The sequence below is a fragment of the Drosophila takahashii genome, chromosome 2L (assembly GCF_030179915.1).
Source record: "Drosophila takahashii strain IR98-3 E-12201 chromosome 2L, DtakHiC1v2, whole genome shotgun sequence".
Taxonomy (NCBI): domain Eukaryota; kingdom Metazoa; phylum Arthropoda; class Insecta; order Diptera; family Drosophilidae; genus Drosophila; species Drosophila takahashii.
Window position 1 is genome coordinate 32,035,884 of NC_091678.1, and position 16,567 is coordinate 32,052,450.

At 38.6% G+C, this 16,567-nt stretch overlaps 1 protein-coding gene across 4 annotated transcripts; it reads left to right on the forward strand.

Moving 5' to 3' along the window:
- The first annotated feature begins 5,497 nt into the window (after window positions 1-5,497).
- On the forward strand, window positions 5,498-7,486 carry LOC108062211 (probable cytosolic Fe-S cluster assembly factor GE22682). 4 transcript variants are annotated; one of them, XM_017148789.3, is made up of 5 exons: window positions 5,498-5,674; window positions 5,737-5,838; window positions 5,894-6,023; window positions 6,114-6,551; window positions 6,606-7,486. In XM_017148789.3, exons 1-5 carry the CDS (start codon window positions 5,612-5,614, stop codon window positions 7,223-7,225), a joined length of 1,353 nt encoding a protein of 450 aa, XP_017004278.1. In that variant the 5' UTR covers window positions 5,498-5,611; the 3' UTR covers window positions 7,226-7,486. The 4 variants fall into 4 exon arrangements, with proteins under 4 accessions (XP_017004278.1, XP_044249508.1, XP_017004275.1 ...); XM_044393573.2 differs by having other exon boundaries at window positions 5,500-5,674; window positions 5,894-6,551; window positions 6,606-7,237; window positions 7,290-7,486; XM_017148786.3 differs by having other exon boundaries at window positions 5,500-5,674; window positions 5,894-6,551; window positions 6,606-7,227; window positions 7,290-7,486.
- Window positions 7,487-16,567: the final 9,081 nt, after the last annotated feature.

Here is a 16,567-nt window from a genome sequence, read left to right on the forward strand (position 1 = left end):
AAGAGGAAGAATTCAGAGTTGCACCGAGAAAACATCGCCTAACTATCGCATAAAAGAGCCCGTCAAAGTCCGTTAAAATTGGATGGCGGACTAACTGGGAAATTTTCGGAACGGCAAAACCTTACGGACCATCCGTTCAACGGATGGTAGATGGTGGATGGAGCTCTGTGGGAAGACCCTATAAATATTCCGTTCCTGCTGTCAATGTGAATAATATAAAACATAAATATTTGTTCAATGTGGAAATTATATATGTTAAAGTGCTAGAATTCGATAAAAAAATTTACGATGCGGACATGAATCATTTGTTTATTAAAATATATATATTGTATACATGTATATATATTATATATATATATATATATTGTACATACAAAATTGTTCTATGGCTTTGACAATTTTATTAATAATCCATCATGAAATGCGGCATGAAGTCATTCCACGGCTCATTTTTCGCGACTCCCACTGGTGATCTGCAACATTGCTCGCACTTCTGTTCTGGTCATAGGGGGTAGGCAGGGGAGTTTGGGTGTTAACTACTCCCCACAGTGCGAAAAATCTCTTAAGTGTTTTAAAACGACTTAATAAAATTTACCTGCTCCACCGCTTGAAATTTTTATTTTCAAATTTTATTTTGGTTGACACAAAAATATACTAAATAAACTACGTGAAACAGATGGGATAGGAATATCAAAAGGGTTGACGGTGGAAAATTTTCAAATGTACGTCAAAATAGCGTCGACCAGTTAGCAACGAAAGTGGAACGGTAGACTTTGGAACACTGGGGGCATTTTTATTTTTTTAATTTTCTCGCTATTTGGCGGCCGAATTGAAAAATGTTTGATGCAAAATTGTTTAGAATTAAAATATCTATCGATCTATATAGGTTGGGGCCAAGTCCGAGGCCTGAAAGTGTTTCAAAAATGCATTTGAAAAATCGGGTATCCACCATTTGGTTCACTGCTCCCCTCACAGAGGTTGTGCCAATATGCACGCTAAACCTGGTTGGATAGTGTGAAAACCCTAGTTTGAATTACTTGAATTTCTCGAAATCTGTGGGTTTGATTTCGCTGAAATTAAGAAAGAAATTACTTATAATGATGCCCCTTCTACTGATATACAGTGCAAGTTGGCACAACCTCTGTGACAGCTGTATTAATTACTTAAAGTTTGCATAGAAAATGTGTGGATATTTACATAGTTGATGTCATGGCTGTAAGGTGGTCTCGCTGGCGCTGTCAGCGAAAAGCGGCCAATTTCATTATTTGACCATTTAACCCGCACACTGTAAATAAATTTTCTCGAAAACTGTGGGTTTAATTTTCATGAAATTTTCACAAAAACGTTCTTAGGAGGATCCCCAATCTGCCCAGTGCATGTTGGCACAACCTCTATGAGTGAAGCCCCAGACAAATTAATTTTTGGCCCCCTCTTTTGTATGGGAAAAATCCGAGGTTGGTTCACTGTTAGGCGTTTCACTCAAAATCTGTGGGTTTGATTTTAATGAAACTTTTAGACAATAAGCTTGAATTAACGCTTAATAACCAGGTTTAGCGTGCATATTGGAACAACCTCTGTGAGGGGAGCAGTGAACCAAATGGTGGATACCCGATTTTTCAAATGCATTTTTGAAACACTTTCAGGCCTCGGACTTGGCCCCAACCTATATAGATCGATAGATATTTTAATTCTAAACAATTTTGCATCAAACATTTTTCAATTCGGCCGCCAAATAGCGAGAAAATTAAAAAAATAAAAATGCCCCCAGTGTTCCAAAGTCCACCGTTCCACTTTCGTTGCTAACTGGTCGACGCTATTTTGACGTACATAATTTTCAACCGCTTAGCCTGTCAAATTTGTATGACCGTCTGAATCGGTAATCGGTAGATGTTGACTAATGTGAATAGGCTATTCCCACAGAGCTCCATCCACTATCTACCATCCTTTGAACGGATGGTCCGTAAGGTTTTGAAGTTCCAAAAATTTCCCAGTTAGTCCGAAATCCAATTTTGATGTACTTTGTCGGGTTCTTTTATGCGATAGTTAGGCGATGTTTTCTCGGTGCAACTCTGAATTCTTCCTCTTGACTGTGAAAATTAGAACGATGACTGCGAGAACACATCAAATCTATGGGGGGAAAAAATTAAAAATTGCTTCAGCTCATTGTTTTTTCGGTTTTTTGGAATTATTTGTAGCTTGTTATGAGCGGAAAATTGTTCGCAAGCAGGTTGTTATGAGTGGGCCGAAATGTAAGCTGTTATGCGTATGAAAACATCAATGTTTGCAGCAAAGTGTCAAAATATTTTCTGCACTTCGTAAATATAACTAATATTAATTAAAAGTGTACTTTGCACTCCTATATAGTTCCAAAGTTGCTATAATTTACCAAAAACAGAATAAATTTGGGTTTCTTTAAAAATTTTTCATATTAATATTAGCTAGTTAGAGACGTAGTAAGAGCGGAGTGTGGGGTACAGGAGGTTAGGCTCCCCCCAGTCAGCAATATGTATGCATACCCGTAGTAGGATATGTTATAAACGTTCAGATATGTTTTTAAACTATTTTCTTAATCTATTTATTGTATTATTCTACAATAAAATTACGAGATCGCAATAAATAAATGTTGAGTTGAGCAACTGCTTTTTAGTCAGCTGTTATTAGATGGGTGGGTGCTGGATGTAGTTCTGTGGGAACACGAGTTTCACATTCGTCAAAAATCCCAACAGTTTTAAACGGATGGACTCTATGGGAAGAGGCTATTATTTAATATTAGTTATTATTTATGAAGGCAGAAAATATTCCGAGACTTTCATGAAAACATCAATGTTTTCGTTCGCAGAACAGCTTAAATTTTGGACCACACATGGCAACCTGGTGGCGAATGCTTTTCCGCTCATAACAAACTACAAATATTTCAACGAAAGCCAACAAACAACATTTTTTAATATATTCCGCCATCGATTTGATTTGTTCTCATAGTCATTGTTCCACTTTTCACAGTCAAGAGGAAGAATTCAGAGTCACCTCGGTCCGCCGAGGATAATTATTTTGCGAGTTTTGGGGGTGAGGACCGTAAACTAGAGTATTACCGCGACTATATTATATAGCCCCAGAATTGAAAATCTGCTGTGATGGTCCGAACATAACGAGTGAGACACCAACCGAAAAGTATCGCAAGTATCGGTTTGTAAGAGAGGGCGGTGAAAGTGAAAATTTAGAAAATTGGAGCTGTTGGGGTTGGTGGGGATAACTGGTCCTCGCAACATGCTTGTTGTATTCTTACTTAAAATGCGCTTAATAGGGGTCATATCGTATCATATCATATCGATGCTCCATTCAAAAGTTACACCAAAAACCAGATTTTCTTCTTCTTCCCAAAATGAAATAATTTTTCGCTTTGTTTGTAGGTATGCATCAAATCGTGGTTTTAGGAACCCTAGAAAACTATTCCAGCCTTTTTCCCCTCGCAGGCATTTTCTATTGCAGCGTGCCGAATGAGAAAATATTAGAAAGTGTATTTAATGACGAGTGTAATAGTTTTTCGTCACAAATGTTGATATCAGAACTTTTGTATGTTGAATGTGCGATCGTCACTAGTTTTTTACCTCGTTAAGAAGTGTTTTAGCTAAGCTGAGCTAAATTTAAATTTATATAGGTCAATCTCAATTGTATTTAAAGAAAAAAGGCGTTGAAGTATTTCAAAATACCTTTTAAACGAGGCATAGCACATGGGTGTAGCTTTAGTAGTGTAAAACTTACGAAATTTAGATATTTTTTGCTTTTTTCCCGCTAAAGCAGCGGGAATTTGTGTTTTGCCATAATTTTTAAAATGTTGAATTTAGACAAATTACGCTCAGAAGGCATTTATAGTATTTAAAATAGGAGTTATAGTCAAGTCTGTACCTTTAGTAGTACATAAGTTACGGCCTTCCGAAGTTTCGCCATTTATAGCTGTTTTCCCGCTAAACTAGCGAGTTTTTCCAAAAATGGAAAAACTAAAGTTTCTTATATGGATTTGTTTAACACTATAAAAAAATGTACAAACTTTAAAACAAGGTTTAGGGACAGACAGACAAACTGACAAACAGAATTAAATTTTCATTTTATAAAGAAGAAAATTATGTTTTGACTAACTTTTGAACGGAGCTTTGAATTTTATCATATACCCCTCATTCGACGGGTATTTTCAATAGGAAAACAACTAAAACATTGCGAGGGGGCATTTATCCCCACCGGCCCCAACAGTTCCAAATTTCAAAATTTGCACTTTTTTTAATTTCACGTCTCTCTCTCCCAAGCCAATTGATTTTCTTAAAGCCTTGGTATGCAATATTGTTAGTTCTTGCGATACGTTTCGATGTGTGTATCACTCATTATGATCGGACCATCACAGCATATTTTAATTTTTTCGTGTATATAGAGTAGTCGCCTTCGCACTAGGGATGTCGAAATATTTAAAAATATCGTATCGATGATATTTTTTATTAAAACAAAAAATCAAATTGATATTTGATATATCAGAAAAAAATATCTATCTATCAAATATTTTTGATATTTTTGTTTTATTATTTTTATTTTTTAATTTTAAGCTGCTTAAGCAATAACCACTAAACTTTAACCCACATACGATCTTAAATTATATTTTTATAATTTGTTGTTTATATTTATTAATAAATGAAAGAAAACAATATTTATTTTTGCTTTTATTTATAATATTAAAATCAAGTATTTCCCGCGCATTTTTTTACCGCGTTTTCTTTAATTCTGAATGCTATTCTAAGCATTTTTACTTGCCGAAAAATAAATTTTAGCGGCGCTCATATTTCACATTTGTATTTTTTCTTGTCCCGATGAAAAGTCAGACCACTTAAAATTATCAAAAAAAATGTGAAAAAAATCGATGAAACATGATAAATATTCAAAAAAATATCACGATAAAAATAATTTTTTTTTCGTAAAAATATCGATATATTGATATTTTGATAATTTTCGACATACCTACTTCGCACACGCTCCTTGTGCGCTTCGTCACTACGTGATAGAAATCCGTACAAATTTCAATATCAACAATAAATGGTTTTTATTTTTCCCGTTTTATATCAGCTGCGTATCAGTGTCGAATCCAAATAAAAATTTTCATTCCGTTTTATACTGCCCTTTTTTTGTTGGGTTTTTTCTTCCATTTTAAATTTGTTATTGGCACATCGGTCCTGCACAACGCAGCCAAAGACCAAATTTTCTATTATTTGGGCCGCTGAAAGCGTTCAACGGAACTCATCCGCAAAATCTGGTATTTTTTTGGTAGTTTCCTATTATTTCCTTAGCTCTTTGGAGTACCGCTATGCTTAGCTAGAAATTTTCGTCGATGTGAGTACCAGGCTTTAATTGCTACGTAAAATTGTAAAGGCCGAGAAAAAATTGATCTGATGAATAAGCCGAGCAATGTTTCCATTTTCCAATTTTAGCCGTCCCATTTTAATAGCTAATAATATGTCGCTATTTTGACATATATTGGCTTTAAAACTTAAAAGACCTTGAATAGTAGCCAGTAAATTTTACGTTTTAATACTTATTTGACTGGATTAAAAAAGCGAAACTCCTTACTAGGGCTATGTCTAAGTTCAGTGGAGCCCTTCAGCTCACCGATATAGACGACTTTATTACACCCTCGCAGGTTCAATACAGCATATGTGTAAATACAATATATCCTTTAAATTTTTTTTCAATTCTCCATAGATATGTATTAAACCCTTGCCAACCGTGCCCATAGATAAGGCGACGTCAAGAACTGGGGCCAAAATCACCATAAAGGGAGACAACTGCCTTGAGGAAAATGAGGTGGGTAGCTCTTATGCACTCAGAACTATTCTTTGATAATCAAATCCTACTGCAGAGTGGAAATCAAAAACTTAAAAAAGTGGAAATCACTCTTCAAGACTGTCTGGCCTGTTCCGGGTGCATCACTTCCGCTGAAGGCGTTCTAATCACTCAGCAGAGCCAGGAGGAGCTGCTCAAGGTCCTCGGTGAGAACTCCAAGAAAAAAACCATTGGGGACTTCGATAATGTGCTTACCATTGTGTTCACTGTGGCCACCCAACCTTTGCTGAGCTTAGCCCATCGCTATCAAATAGGTGCAGAAGATGCTGCGCGCCATCTAACCGGATACTTTCGGAGTTTGGGAGCCGACTATGTTTTGTGCACCAAAGTGGCCGACGATCTAGCGCTGCTCGAATGCCGACAAGAATTTATGGAACGGTACCACGAAAATAAGGAGTTGACCATGCTTAGCTCGTCCTGCCCGGGCTGGGTTTGCTACGCGGAGAAAACTCATGGGAACTTTATACTGCCTTACCTTTCTACAACCCGCTCGCCGCAGCAAATAATGGGAGTACTAGTAAAGCAGCTCTTAGCTGAGAAGCTAAGTATTCCTGGATCTCGCATTTACCATGTGACAGTGATGCCCTGCTATGACAAGAAGCTTGAAGCCTCCCGTGAAGACTTCTTTAACAAGGCGAACAACGCACGAGACGTGGACTGTGTAATCACATCAGGTAGAACGACGCAAACATTACATTGGACATAAGATTGATTTAACTCTTCTGCAGTTGAGGTGGAGGAGATGTTGACCGAGCACAAGAGGACATTGCCGCAATGTAACCCCGATGATCTGGACTGGCCGTGGTCTGAAGTAAGGCCAGAATCCATGGTGTGGGCCCACGAGGCGACGCTATCGGGTGGTTACGCTGAACACATATTTAAGTACGCCGCTCGAGAGCTTTTCAACGAGGTCACACCAAAAGAATTGGAATTCAAACAACTTAGAAATCGTGACTTTCGGGAAATTATTCTTAAAAAGAATGGAAAGGCTGTCTTAAAATTTGCTATTGCCAACGGCTTCCGGAACATTCAAAACCTGGTGCAAAAACTTAAGCGAGGAAAAGAGGGAAACTATCATTTTGTAGAGGTGATGGCTTGTCCTTCAGGATGTATAAACGGAGGTGCACAGGTACGCCCTATTACCGGGCAGCATGTTCATGAACTTACCCAGAAACTTGAGAAAATTTACGAGAAGCTTCCACGCTCCCAGCCCGAAAATGCTTTAACAAAAGATATCTATCGCGAATTTCTAGAAGGCTTTCAAACGGATAAATCGAATGAGCTTCTTCACACCAGATACCACGCTGTGGTGGGTCAGCTCAGTACATCGCTAAATATAAAGTGGTGAAGGTAGTTAACGGTTTGTGTTTTTTTATATTTAAAGGTCGTTTAATAATTATTACTTTAATCAGATGTTTGCACGTATCTTGGAAACTGTTGAAGCTTTGGTTTTTAATCAAAATAACTCTAACAATTATGTTATCGGCTAATTTGGTGAATTGCTTCTAAATTCGAAGCATTTTACTCTGGGAGGAATTGCTTCTAAATTTGAAGCATTTCACTCTAGGAGGAACTGTAAAAATACTTGTTTAAAGAAGGTTTAAAACTAGTTAACTTTGTTTCACTTAGTTATGGGGGAAAATTCATATGTGCAATTCTCTGCTGCCGCACGCGACGTTCGTACGCCTTGCAGGTGAAAAAAACCATCTTCCAGGACTTCTTTTCTTTTAGCACTACGCTCAAATTAAATGTCTTGATTAGCACTAAAATTTGTGCTAGTGCTGACTTTGGTCCTTTTTTTCGTTTTTAAGATATATAAAAAACCAATACTTTCGCACGCGACACCAATAGAAGTGACTTTTTTGACTTCCTGCTTAACATTCGATTGTAACGAAGCTTGAAGGAATTTTTTAATGCAGTTACTTTCATAGTGTTCCTTGTTCTTTCTTCTTTAATATGTATTTGGTTTGCTTACAAAATATTGAGTGGTTATTTTTTTATTGGCATCGAAGTGACTGTCACACGCTACATGTTGCACTCGACAGTTTTTTCCGTCATTTTCTTAGGTGGTTTTTCTGTAACCTTAACGTCAAAAAAACCGTTTGAGAGCCACTTTAAAAATACCAAAAAATGACTTTTTTTTGTCCATATAACAAGTATTGTCGTGGAAAATTATCCAAGGATACTCAAATTACTTAGCTTAGTTGAGAATCCATCTAACTGAAATCAAATATCAATGCGAAATCATATAGAAATATGTTTTTATCAACTTTCAAGATTTTTGGCTTGGTTAACATCCCCAGAGAATTGCCCATATGGAACTGTTTGCTGATGATGATGTGTGTGTGTGTGTGTGTGTGCGTGGGACCTCGATGAAACAAACTTGCGCTGCGTAGGAATCCCAAGAATCTTCAATATTAATAGCAACTATCTAGGTTTTAGAGTTTCCGAGATCTCATCGTTCATACGGACGGACAGACGGACACTGCTAGATCGACTCGGCTAGTTATCCTGATCAAGAATATATAAACTTTATAGTTTCGGAAACTCTTCTTCCTACCTGTTCCAAACTTTTGCACGAATACAATATTATATTGGTACCCTTTTTTTTTTCTTTTTTTTCGATATGCTCAACAAAATGTTTATTGGAGGGTGTTATGTGAAACTCAATTCACTTTCACCCATGGTAAAAATAACAAAAGTAGTGAATAAAAAAAGAGTCATTACAAAAATTTAGCAGTGTTGCAGTCTATGCGTCTAAGACTTGAATGAGTTTCCCACAAGCGTGCCGTCCAAGTATCCAATTGTCTGACGAGTGCAATCTCTTTAGTCTTCTCCTGTTCATAGGTCTGGAAAGTGTGAAAGCAAGTCTGCTTGTGTGGGAGACGAGTCTTGATCTGTAGCGAATGGCAGTATTGGTGATAGATTTACAAACAGGATTAATTTTGAGATCTCGAAAATAGTAGTGTTTCTTGTATAGTATAGGGCGTTTAGTATATGTCTTAACATTTTGGATTGGTAGGATTCAATTCTTTTTATACAAGTGTTACAGGCAGTGCCCCAGAAGTGTATACCCCAATCTAGACTAGGCATCAAGGTTGCTTTAAAGAGCCGGGTTTTTGCCGTGATCGACAATCCACTGCCCCGCCGTAGAAGCCATCTCATTTTTCCCGCTTTTTGCCTTACTGAAGCAAAGGTTGCCACAATGTGCTGCCTCCAGGTAAGCCGCCTATCCACATTAAGTCCAAGGTACTTAACCATGTCCGAGTGCTTTATTGGAGTCCCGTCTAAGGTTAGGCGATAAGTGTTCAGCCTGTTCAATGAAAAGGTTGCTTGCTGAGATTTGGCAGGATTAACTGCGATGTTCCACCTCGACGCCCAGGCCTCAAACTCATTTAGCATGTCCTGCACCATATCTGTCGCCCCTCTTCGCAGAGCACTTGTCGCCAGAAATGCTGTGTCACTGCATAGGTAGCTGTTAAAACATTTCTGCCTCTGGGCGACGGAAGGTCCGAGGTTGAATATTGTATACAAGATAGGACATTGATGCACTACGAGCAGTACAAACAAGTGGCTCAACGACATCCAGCACGTGCTTGTTACGCGAGGGGCCCTTTTATGCGGTTATTCTATGACATTGTTCGGCTCATTCATTAGAGCATTTATTCGAGTTTTAGAAAGGGCCGTATGTAATACATACTATGCATACACATTTAATACATGTATTGCTAAGATGGCGTGGTCTTTAAACTTTAAATTTAAATTTAAACTTTACAATTCAAATAACTTTAACTGGCTAAATCATTATTTAATGATTTTCTAATTATAATCTGTAAAATGAATAATGTGTATTGCCATGAAAGCAGACATTTTTAAAACGTTTCATAAATGTTTTGGGCTGGAAAAAGTACATATGTTATTGTTATACCCTTGCAGAGGGTATTATAATTTCAGTCAGATGCTTGCAACGCAGTGAAGGAGACGTTTCCGACCACATAAAGTATATATATATTTGTGATCAGCACCAATAGCCGAGTCTATCTATGCTAACTAGTCTCTCAGTTTTAAAGCTATCGCGATAAAACTTTCCCGAAAGTCTTCTATCCATTGCAGGTAGTACATATGTATGTCGGAGCGAGCCGAATCGAACCACTTTATCTTAAGGCTCCCATAGGAATATTCAAACAAATATAAGAAAATTCATTGTAACTTTGTAGGAAGTAGGCGTTTTGATTTTTGACAACTTTAAAACAAAATTTAAATATGCACGCTGAATTTGGAATCCCTGGAACTGCACCGAGTGAGCATTAAACTATAGGTATTTACTTTATATACCTCAGCAGAAGTAGAGCGAGAGAGCAGTGAGCAGAGAGAGAGTCATTTGAAGCAAAAGAGAGGCGGCCAATGTTTTTTCTCTGGTTTGAAAATTCCTGATCAAAATTTTACTATTTGGATACCAGAACGGATTATCTAATGGATGCAATTCTAAGTCAAAGTGTGTAGCCAACCCATAGAAAGGACAAGGAATTTTTGTTTTGATTTAAAAAAACATTTGGATTGGTTTTCAAAGGTAGATCAGGGGAAAACTTTCAATCGTCACATTTGCTTGTGAGATACGCAATGACACACACACACATGGATAAATTGGCATGTACATAAGTATGTAATGATCAAATAAGTATAAAATAATGGATGCAATTCTATATCAAATATTTTGAAAAAATGTAAAAAAAAAATGTTCGTAAATTGTATTAAAGACAAGGGGGGGCGCACGAAGAAAATTGTTGGGAAATTTCGTCTCCAAAACTACAACCACTGTTTTCACCCAAAAGATTTAAAGCTTTAGGTGCTTTTTTAATTTTCCTTATTTCCGGAAATATTTAACTCCAGCTGTTGATCGCCAGCAGACATTGGGACACTTCTTTTTTTGATTACCTACCGATTATTTTTAATTATGTTTTTAACTTTTTTTATTTTTAAATTAATTTGTTATATTAATTTATATGGAAGTTATTTATAGACACTTACATTTCACAGATACTTAAACTTACAAATCAGGTTTTTTGCCTCCACTGAGAATCGATCCGGGGCCGCAACCATCGGAGTCAAGCACTCTAACCACTAGGCCACAGAAGAATGATTTTTGTAAAGGAAACTCTATAGACTTGAAATCGACATTTAACAAAAAAAAAAAAGAAAGAAGTCCAGAAAAATAGTTGACATACAATTTATAATCGTATTTTTAAAACAACAAAATATATGAAGGAAAAAAATAGTTGTGTTACGATATTAATTGTGGTGTTACTATTATATCCCTAAAAAAATAAAACAACAAAATACACGCAAACAAATAAAATAGTTTTGCTACGATATTAATTGAGACGTTACTATTAACTTGCCAAATGAATAAACCAACAAAACACATGCAAATTTCGTAAATATGTTTTCCACTATTTTAATTGTTAAATACTATTCAATGACCCAAAAAATAAAACAACAAAATACATGAAAAATTCAGAAAATAGTGAAATACTATTTTTCTATGTTAAATTTACATAGTTTTTTTTGTGTGTAATAAATAAAATTTGTAACCAATCAAATGCGGCTTTAAAAAACGACTCCCCGCAACCCCCGCAATCTTACAACAAAAATCATACATACAAAACACACATTTTCTATTTTTTATGGGTTGGGGAAGTTTTTACTATTAAATAGTTGATTTATAACGGATCACCTAAAGGATGCAATTCTAAATCAAATATTTAGCAAAAATTTAAAAAAAAATTGCTTTTAAATTGTGTTAAAGACGAGGGGCGCACGAAGAAAATTGTTGGAAAATCTCGTCTCCAAAATTACACCTACAGTTTTCACCCAAAAGAGTTGGAATTATTTAACTTATTGATTCCCAGCCGACATTGGGGCACTTCTTTTTTGGTTTACCTACCGATCCTGCGAGCGGATCCGTTTTTCGCTTAAAGCATTTTGGCCGTAGCCTTTCATAGGTATTTGTGTGTTATTTCTATATATTCTCTGTTATGTTTTTTAGGTTTTTGGGGGTTAGATCTTTTCGAAATAAACGGAAAAAAGGAGTAAGAGTTTTTCTCTGCATTCGCTTAGCTAACCAAAATGATATAATCAGGCTACCAGAACGGTGGAGTTAAGGTGGGAATACGGTAAGGTTAGTGCGGGGTTAAGTTGCGATTAAGGAGGTATTAGATAGATTAGGGTAAAAGTAATGTAAGGGAAGGATGAAGGTGAGAAAGGTAAGGTTAGTGAGGATAAGGTGGGTCAAGGTTACTAAGAAAAAGTAAAGTTAAAGTAAATAAGTATAGTAAGAAAAAACAAGAGAGAACGCTGTAGTCGGGTGCCCCGACTATCAGATACCCGTTACTCAGCTAAAGGGAGTGCCAAGGAGAACTTTGATCTGCCGTAACTTTTTAACGAATGGTCCGATTTAAAAAATTTCTTTTACATTTCATTAGGTATTGATAAACACCGTAAAACTAAATTTTTACTTTTCCGAAATATTGAAATTTTTAAAATCGTATATAAACGATTGTGGGCGTTAGAGGGGGCGTGGCACCCTCTAAAAACAAACTTGCGCTGCGTAGGAACTCCTAGAATATGCATGCAAAATGTCAATCTCCTAGCTTTTACAGTTTCCGAGATCTCAGCGTTCATACGGACAGACAGACGGACAGACAGACGGACAGACGGACATGGCTATATCGACTCGGCTAGTGACCCTGATCAAGTATATATATACTTTATAGGGTCGGAAATGCTGAGGAAATCCTGAGGACCTCCAAGTAGAGCTGAGCTTCATTTTGATCCACACCCTCGTAAATTGTTGTCTCCGCGTTCTCTTCAGTACCAGCCTTCGTCATTTAGAAAACCTAGGATTGCAGTTATTCTCTGCTTTCCTATTTCTCCCAATGATTCCAGCTGATACGCCCCAAAGTATCTCGCCCTGATATGGTTTAGTGCTGGGCAATGACACATCATGTGCTCAGGTGTCTGTTGTGTGTCTGTTTCTTTACAGCTTTTGCAATTAGCGTTGTACGGAAGCCCCATCTTCATGGCTTGCGTGCCAATGGCCCAATGGCCTGTGATGAGTTCCGTGATTCTTCTACTACCCTTTTGCTTTTGGATATTAGCTCTCGACTTCTCTTGCTATTGATGGTTGGCCAGCAGAGTTTTGATCTCCTGAGACCCTGCTTTTCCGACCAACTTTTACTAGCTTGTGTTTTGTAGTGTTCGTGAATCCTTGCTTGGACTGTATTTAGGGATTCATGTAGACCAGTTGTATAGGAGTCGTCTGCTGACCCCATTCGTGCAAGTTCATCCGCCTTTTATCGTATATCGTTGTGCCCTGGCACCCATGTTATCTGTACATGATTGTTATTTGCTACTATATTAAGAGCCGTCTTACAATCGGTCACTAGTGTCGAGTTGGTTCTTGCTGCTGCGAGAGATTTGATAGCCGCTTGGCTATCAGAGTATATCCGTACCTTGGTATTCCTAAGGCATTGCTCAATCGAAAGCTTGGCTGCTTCTAAAATAGCAAGTACCTCAGCCTGAAAAACTGTCGCCAATTCTGGGAGGTGGAATTTCGATTATATTCCCCAGCTTTCAGCGAAGTTCCAGCCCCTACACCACAGGCCATCTTGGAGCCGTCAGTGTAGAGAGATACCTCATCTTGTCCGGTTACTCTATCATTCTCCCAGTCTTCTCTCCGTTTCCAAATCGTATCTCAGCTGTCATATAGTCCGTTTTGTTCTTTGCCAGATAGTTACTGTCCTATGAGATACGGCAGTGCCCTGTGTGGCAGCATTTACTTGCCTTCAGTCTGGCCGCACTCTGCGCTGCCGTATCCTTTATGAAAAGTTCTAGAGGCATTATATCCAGAATAGTGTTCAGCCGGGCATGACCTTAGTGTCCCTGTAGCTCCTGCCCAAGCTGATCTTTGTATTCTTGTCAGCTTGGTAATTTTGTATGCTCTTGTCTCTTACCACTGCTGTGTAAAGCCATAATATTATCTTAGGGTGTATACCCCAATTTTTGCCGAACATATTTCTGCACGAGTAGAATGCTATGCTGGCCTTTCTTACTCGTTCCGTGATGTTTAGTTTCTATTTATACCCGTTACTCGTAGAGTAAAAGGGTATATTAGTGCAAAAGTATGTAACAGCTAGAAGGAAGCGTTTCCGACCCTATAAACTATATATATTCTTGATCAGGATCACTAGCCGAGTCGATCTAGCCATGTCCGTCTGTCCGTCTGTCTGTCCGTCTGTCCGTCTGTCTGTCTGTATGAACGCTGAGATCTCGGAAACTATAAAAGTTAGAAGATTGACATTTTGCATGCAGATTCTAGGAGTTCCTACGCAGCGCAAGTTTGTTTCAAAAGGGTGCCACGCCCCCTCTAACGCGCACAATCGTTCATATACGATTTTAAAAATTTCAATATTTCGAAAAAGTAAAAATGCAGTTTTATTGTGTTTATGAAGACCTATCGAAATGTAGAAGAAATTTTTTAAATCGGACCATTCGTTAAAAAGTTACGGCGGATCAAAGTTTTTATCTCCATCTTCTTCGCACTCCCTTTAGCTGAGTAACGGCTATCTGATAGTCGGGGCACCCCACTATAGCGTTCTCTCTTGTTTTGGTTTACAGTATGTTGGGATCTTGGTTCTACGCGTGAAGAGCATAAGTTCGGTTTTACTCGGGTTTATACCTAGTCCGCAGGTTTTGGCCCATTCATTGAGTCGGGTAAGGGCCCCGTCATTATGTTACTAGTGACATCTGGGAATGGTCCTGATACTAGCAACACTACGTCGTCTGTGTAGGCTACTACTTTTACTCCTCCGCTATTGAGTTCTCTCAATATGTCGTTCATGTTGATAAGCCGGAGCAGTGGCGATAGAACCCCGCCCTGAGGTGTGCCTCTCTTCACAAAGCGTGTGAGGTAAGTGCCACTCAGATCGGCTGTTATCGTCCTGCTCGTGAGCATAACTCCGATCCAAGCTCTGATGTCTCCTTCAATGCCGATCGAGTTGAGGGAGCTCAGTATGGACTTGGCGTTTATATTATTGAACGCACCTTCTACATCTAAGAAGGTGGTTATTGTATATTGGTTAAAATGTATCGATTTTTCTATGTGGCAGACTACTTAGTGTAGTGCCCTTTCTGTCGATCTGCCCTTTCGGTACGCATGCTGAGCGTCCGATAGATGCTCCTTCTCGGTGTTTTCCCGGATATGAATATCGATCATTCGTTCCAGCGTTTTCATTAGGAAGGAGGTGAGGCTGATCGGCCTGTAGTCCTTTGCTAGGATGTGACCCCTTCTTCCTGGTTTTGGTATAAATACAACTTTGGCTTCCTTCCATAGAAGCGGTGTGTGTTAGTCTGATGCAAGCCGTGTAAATGGCTTGCAGCCACCTACTGATGCTGACCTGTGTTGCTTGGAGCATAGCCGGGAAAATGCCGTCAGGCCCCGGACTCTTATATTTATCGAAAGAGTTTATCGCCCATTTTATTCTTTCAATGGTGCTCACGCCAAAAGGGTTTTTAATTTCGGGAGGCAGTGTCGAGCGGCAGTTTTCTCCAGATGTCCACATCTCGCTCGCTCGCACTGCCCTTCGCTCTCCCTCTCCAACTCTCCGCTCTGGAGCCGCTAAGTTAAGCTTCATGTAATTAGTTCAATTTTCAAGTGTCAAATAAACGTATTTTCCATACATATTTCCGCGCGGATTTTCGCCGCATCTCCTTGGAACTCAACCACTTCTACGATCAAGCTACCGCCGCCCCAACAAATGGTTATGATATCCCTTGTGTGTGTTGGTTGATGAGCCCTCTGATCTTCAGTAGCTGCTGGGTTTTCTCGAAGGTTGCCTGGAAAGTGTGTGTCCACTAGTGTCTCTAGGGATTCTTCCACTGTTTTAGTCGCTGATCCGTCTTGTTTGTGTAATAGAGCTGGGCTATACCCTTTAGTAAGGAACTTGCTTAGTCTAGCCGAGTCTTTTATTCCTTCGAGCGATTCGCAGTAAGTCCTCCAAGACTCTTTCTTGGCTGCGTATATCGCTTTTTTGTATGCTTTTTGTGCTTCTTTGTATGGCTCCCATTCCTTGGTAGCATAGCTGGAGTTATAGGCTTTTCTTGCCCTCTTTCTCAGAGTGCAAAGCTCTTTGGTCCACCATAAAGGGTGTTGTTTCTTAGAGTATGAAACCTTGCATGTTTCCTTATATGCATTGTTAAGAATGTTTGTGAGGTCCTCTACTTCCTTGTCCAGGGTCGTCGTAGAGGTTTGTACCCGTATTCCTTTGTTGCTAACTTTTAAGTAGACAATCTTACCGAATTTCTCCCAGTTCGTTCTGCGGGGGTTAATATTCGGTTCCGGTTTGCTAATCGGAATCGAAATTTCGAAGAAAATGTACCTGTGATCTGAAAAGGAATTTTGTTTCGACACTATCCACTTTTCAACCTAACACCTCTTCCCATCCCTGAAATTCCGTAGTGCTTGGGAATATAAAGGTGGGTGTGTTACCTCTATTACATATGGTAATGTTGCGGCAGATAATATTATCAAAAAGAGACTCACCCCTTTCGTTGGTTTCCGAGCTTCCCCATAGTGTGTGCCTGGCCTTAGCGACGTCTTAGTATCTTCCGCCCATTGCAGCAGCTTGATGAC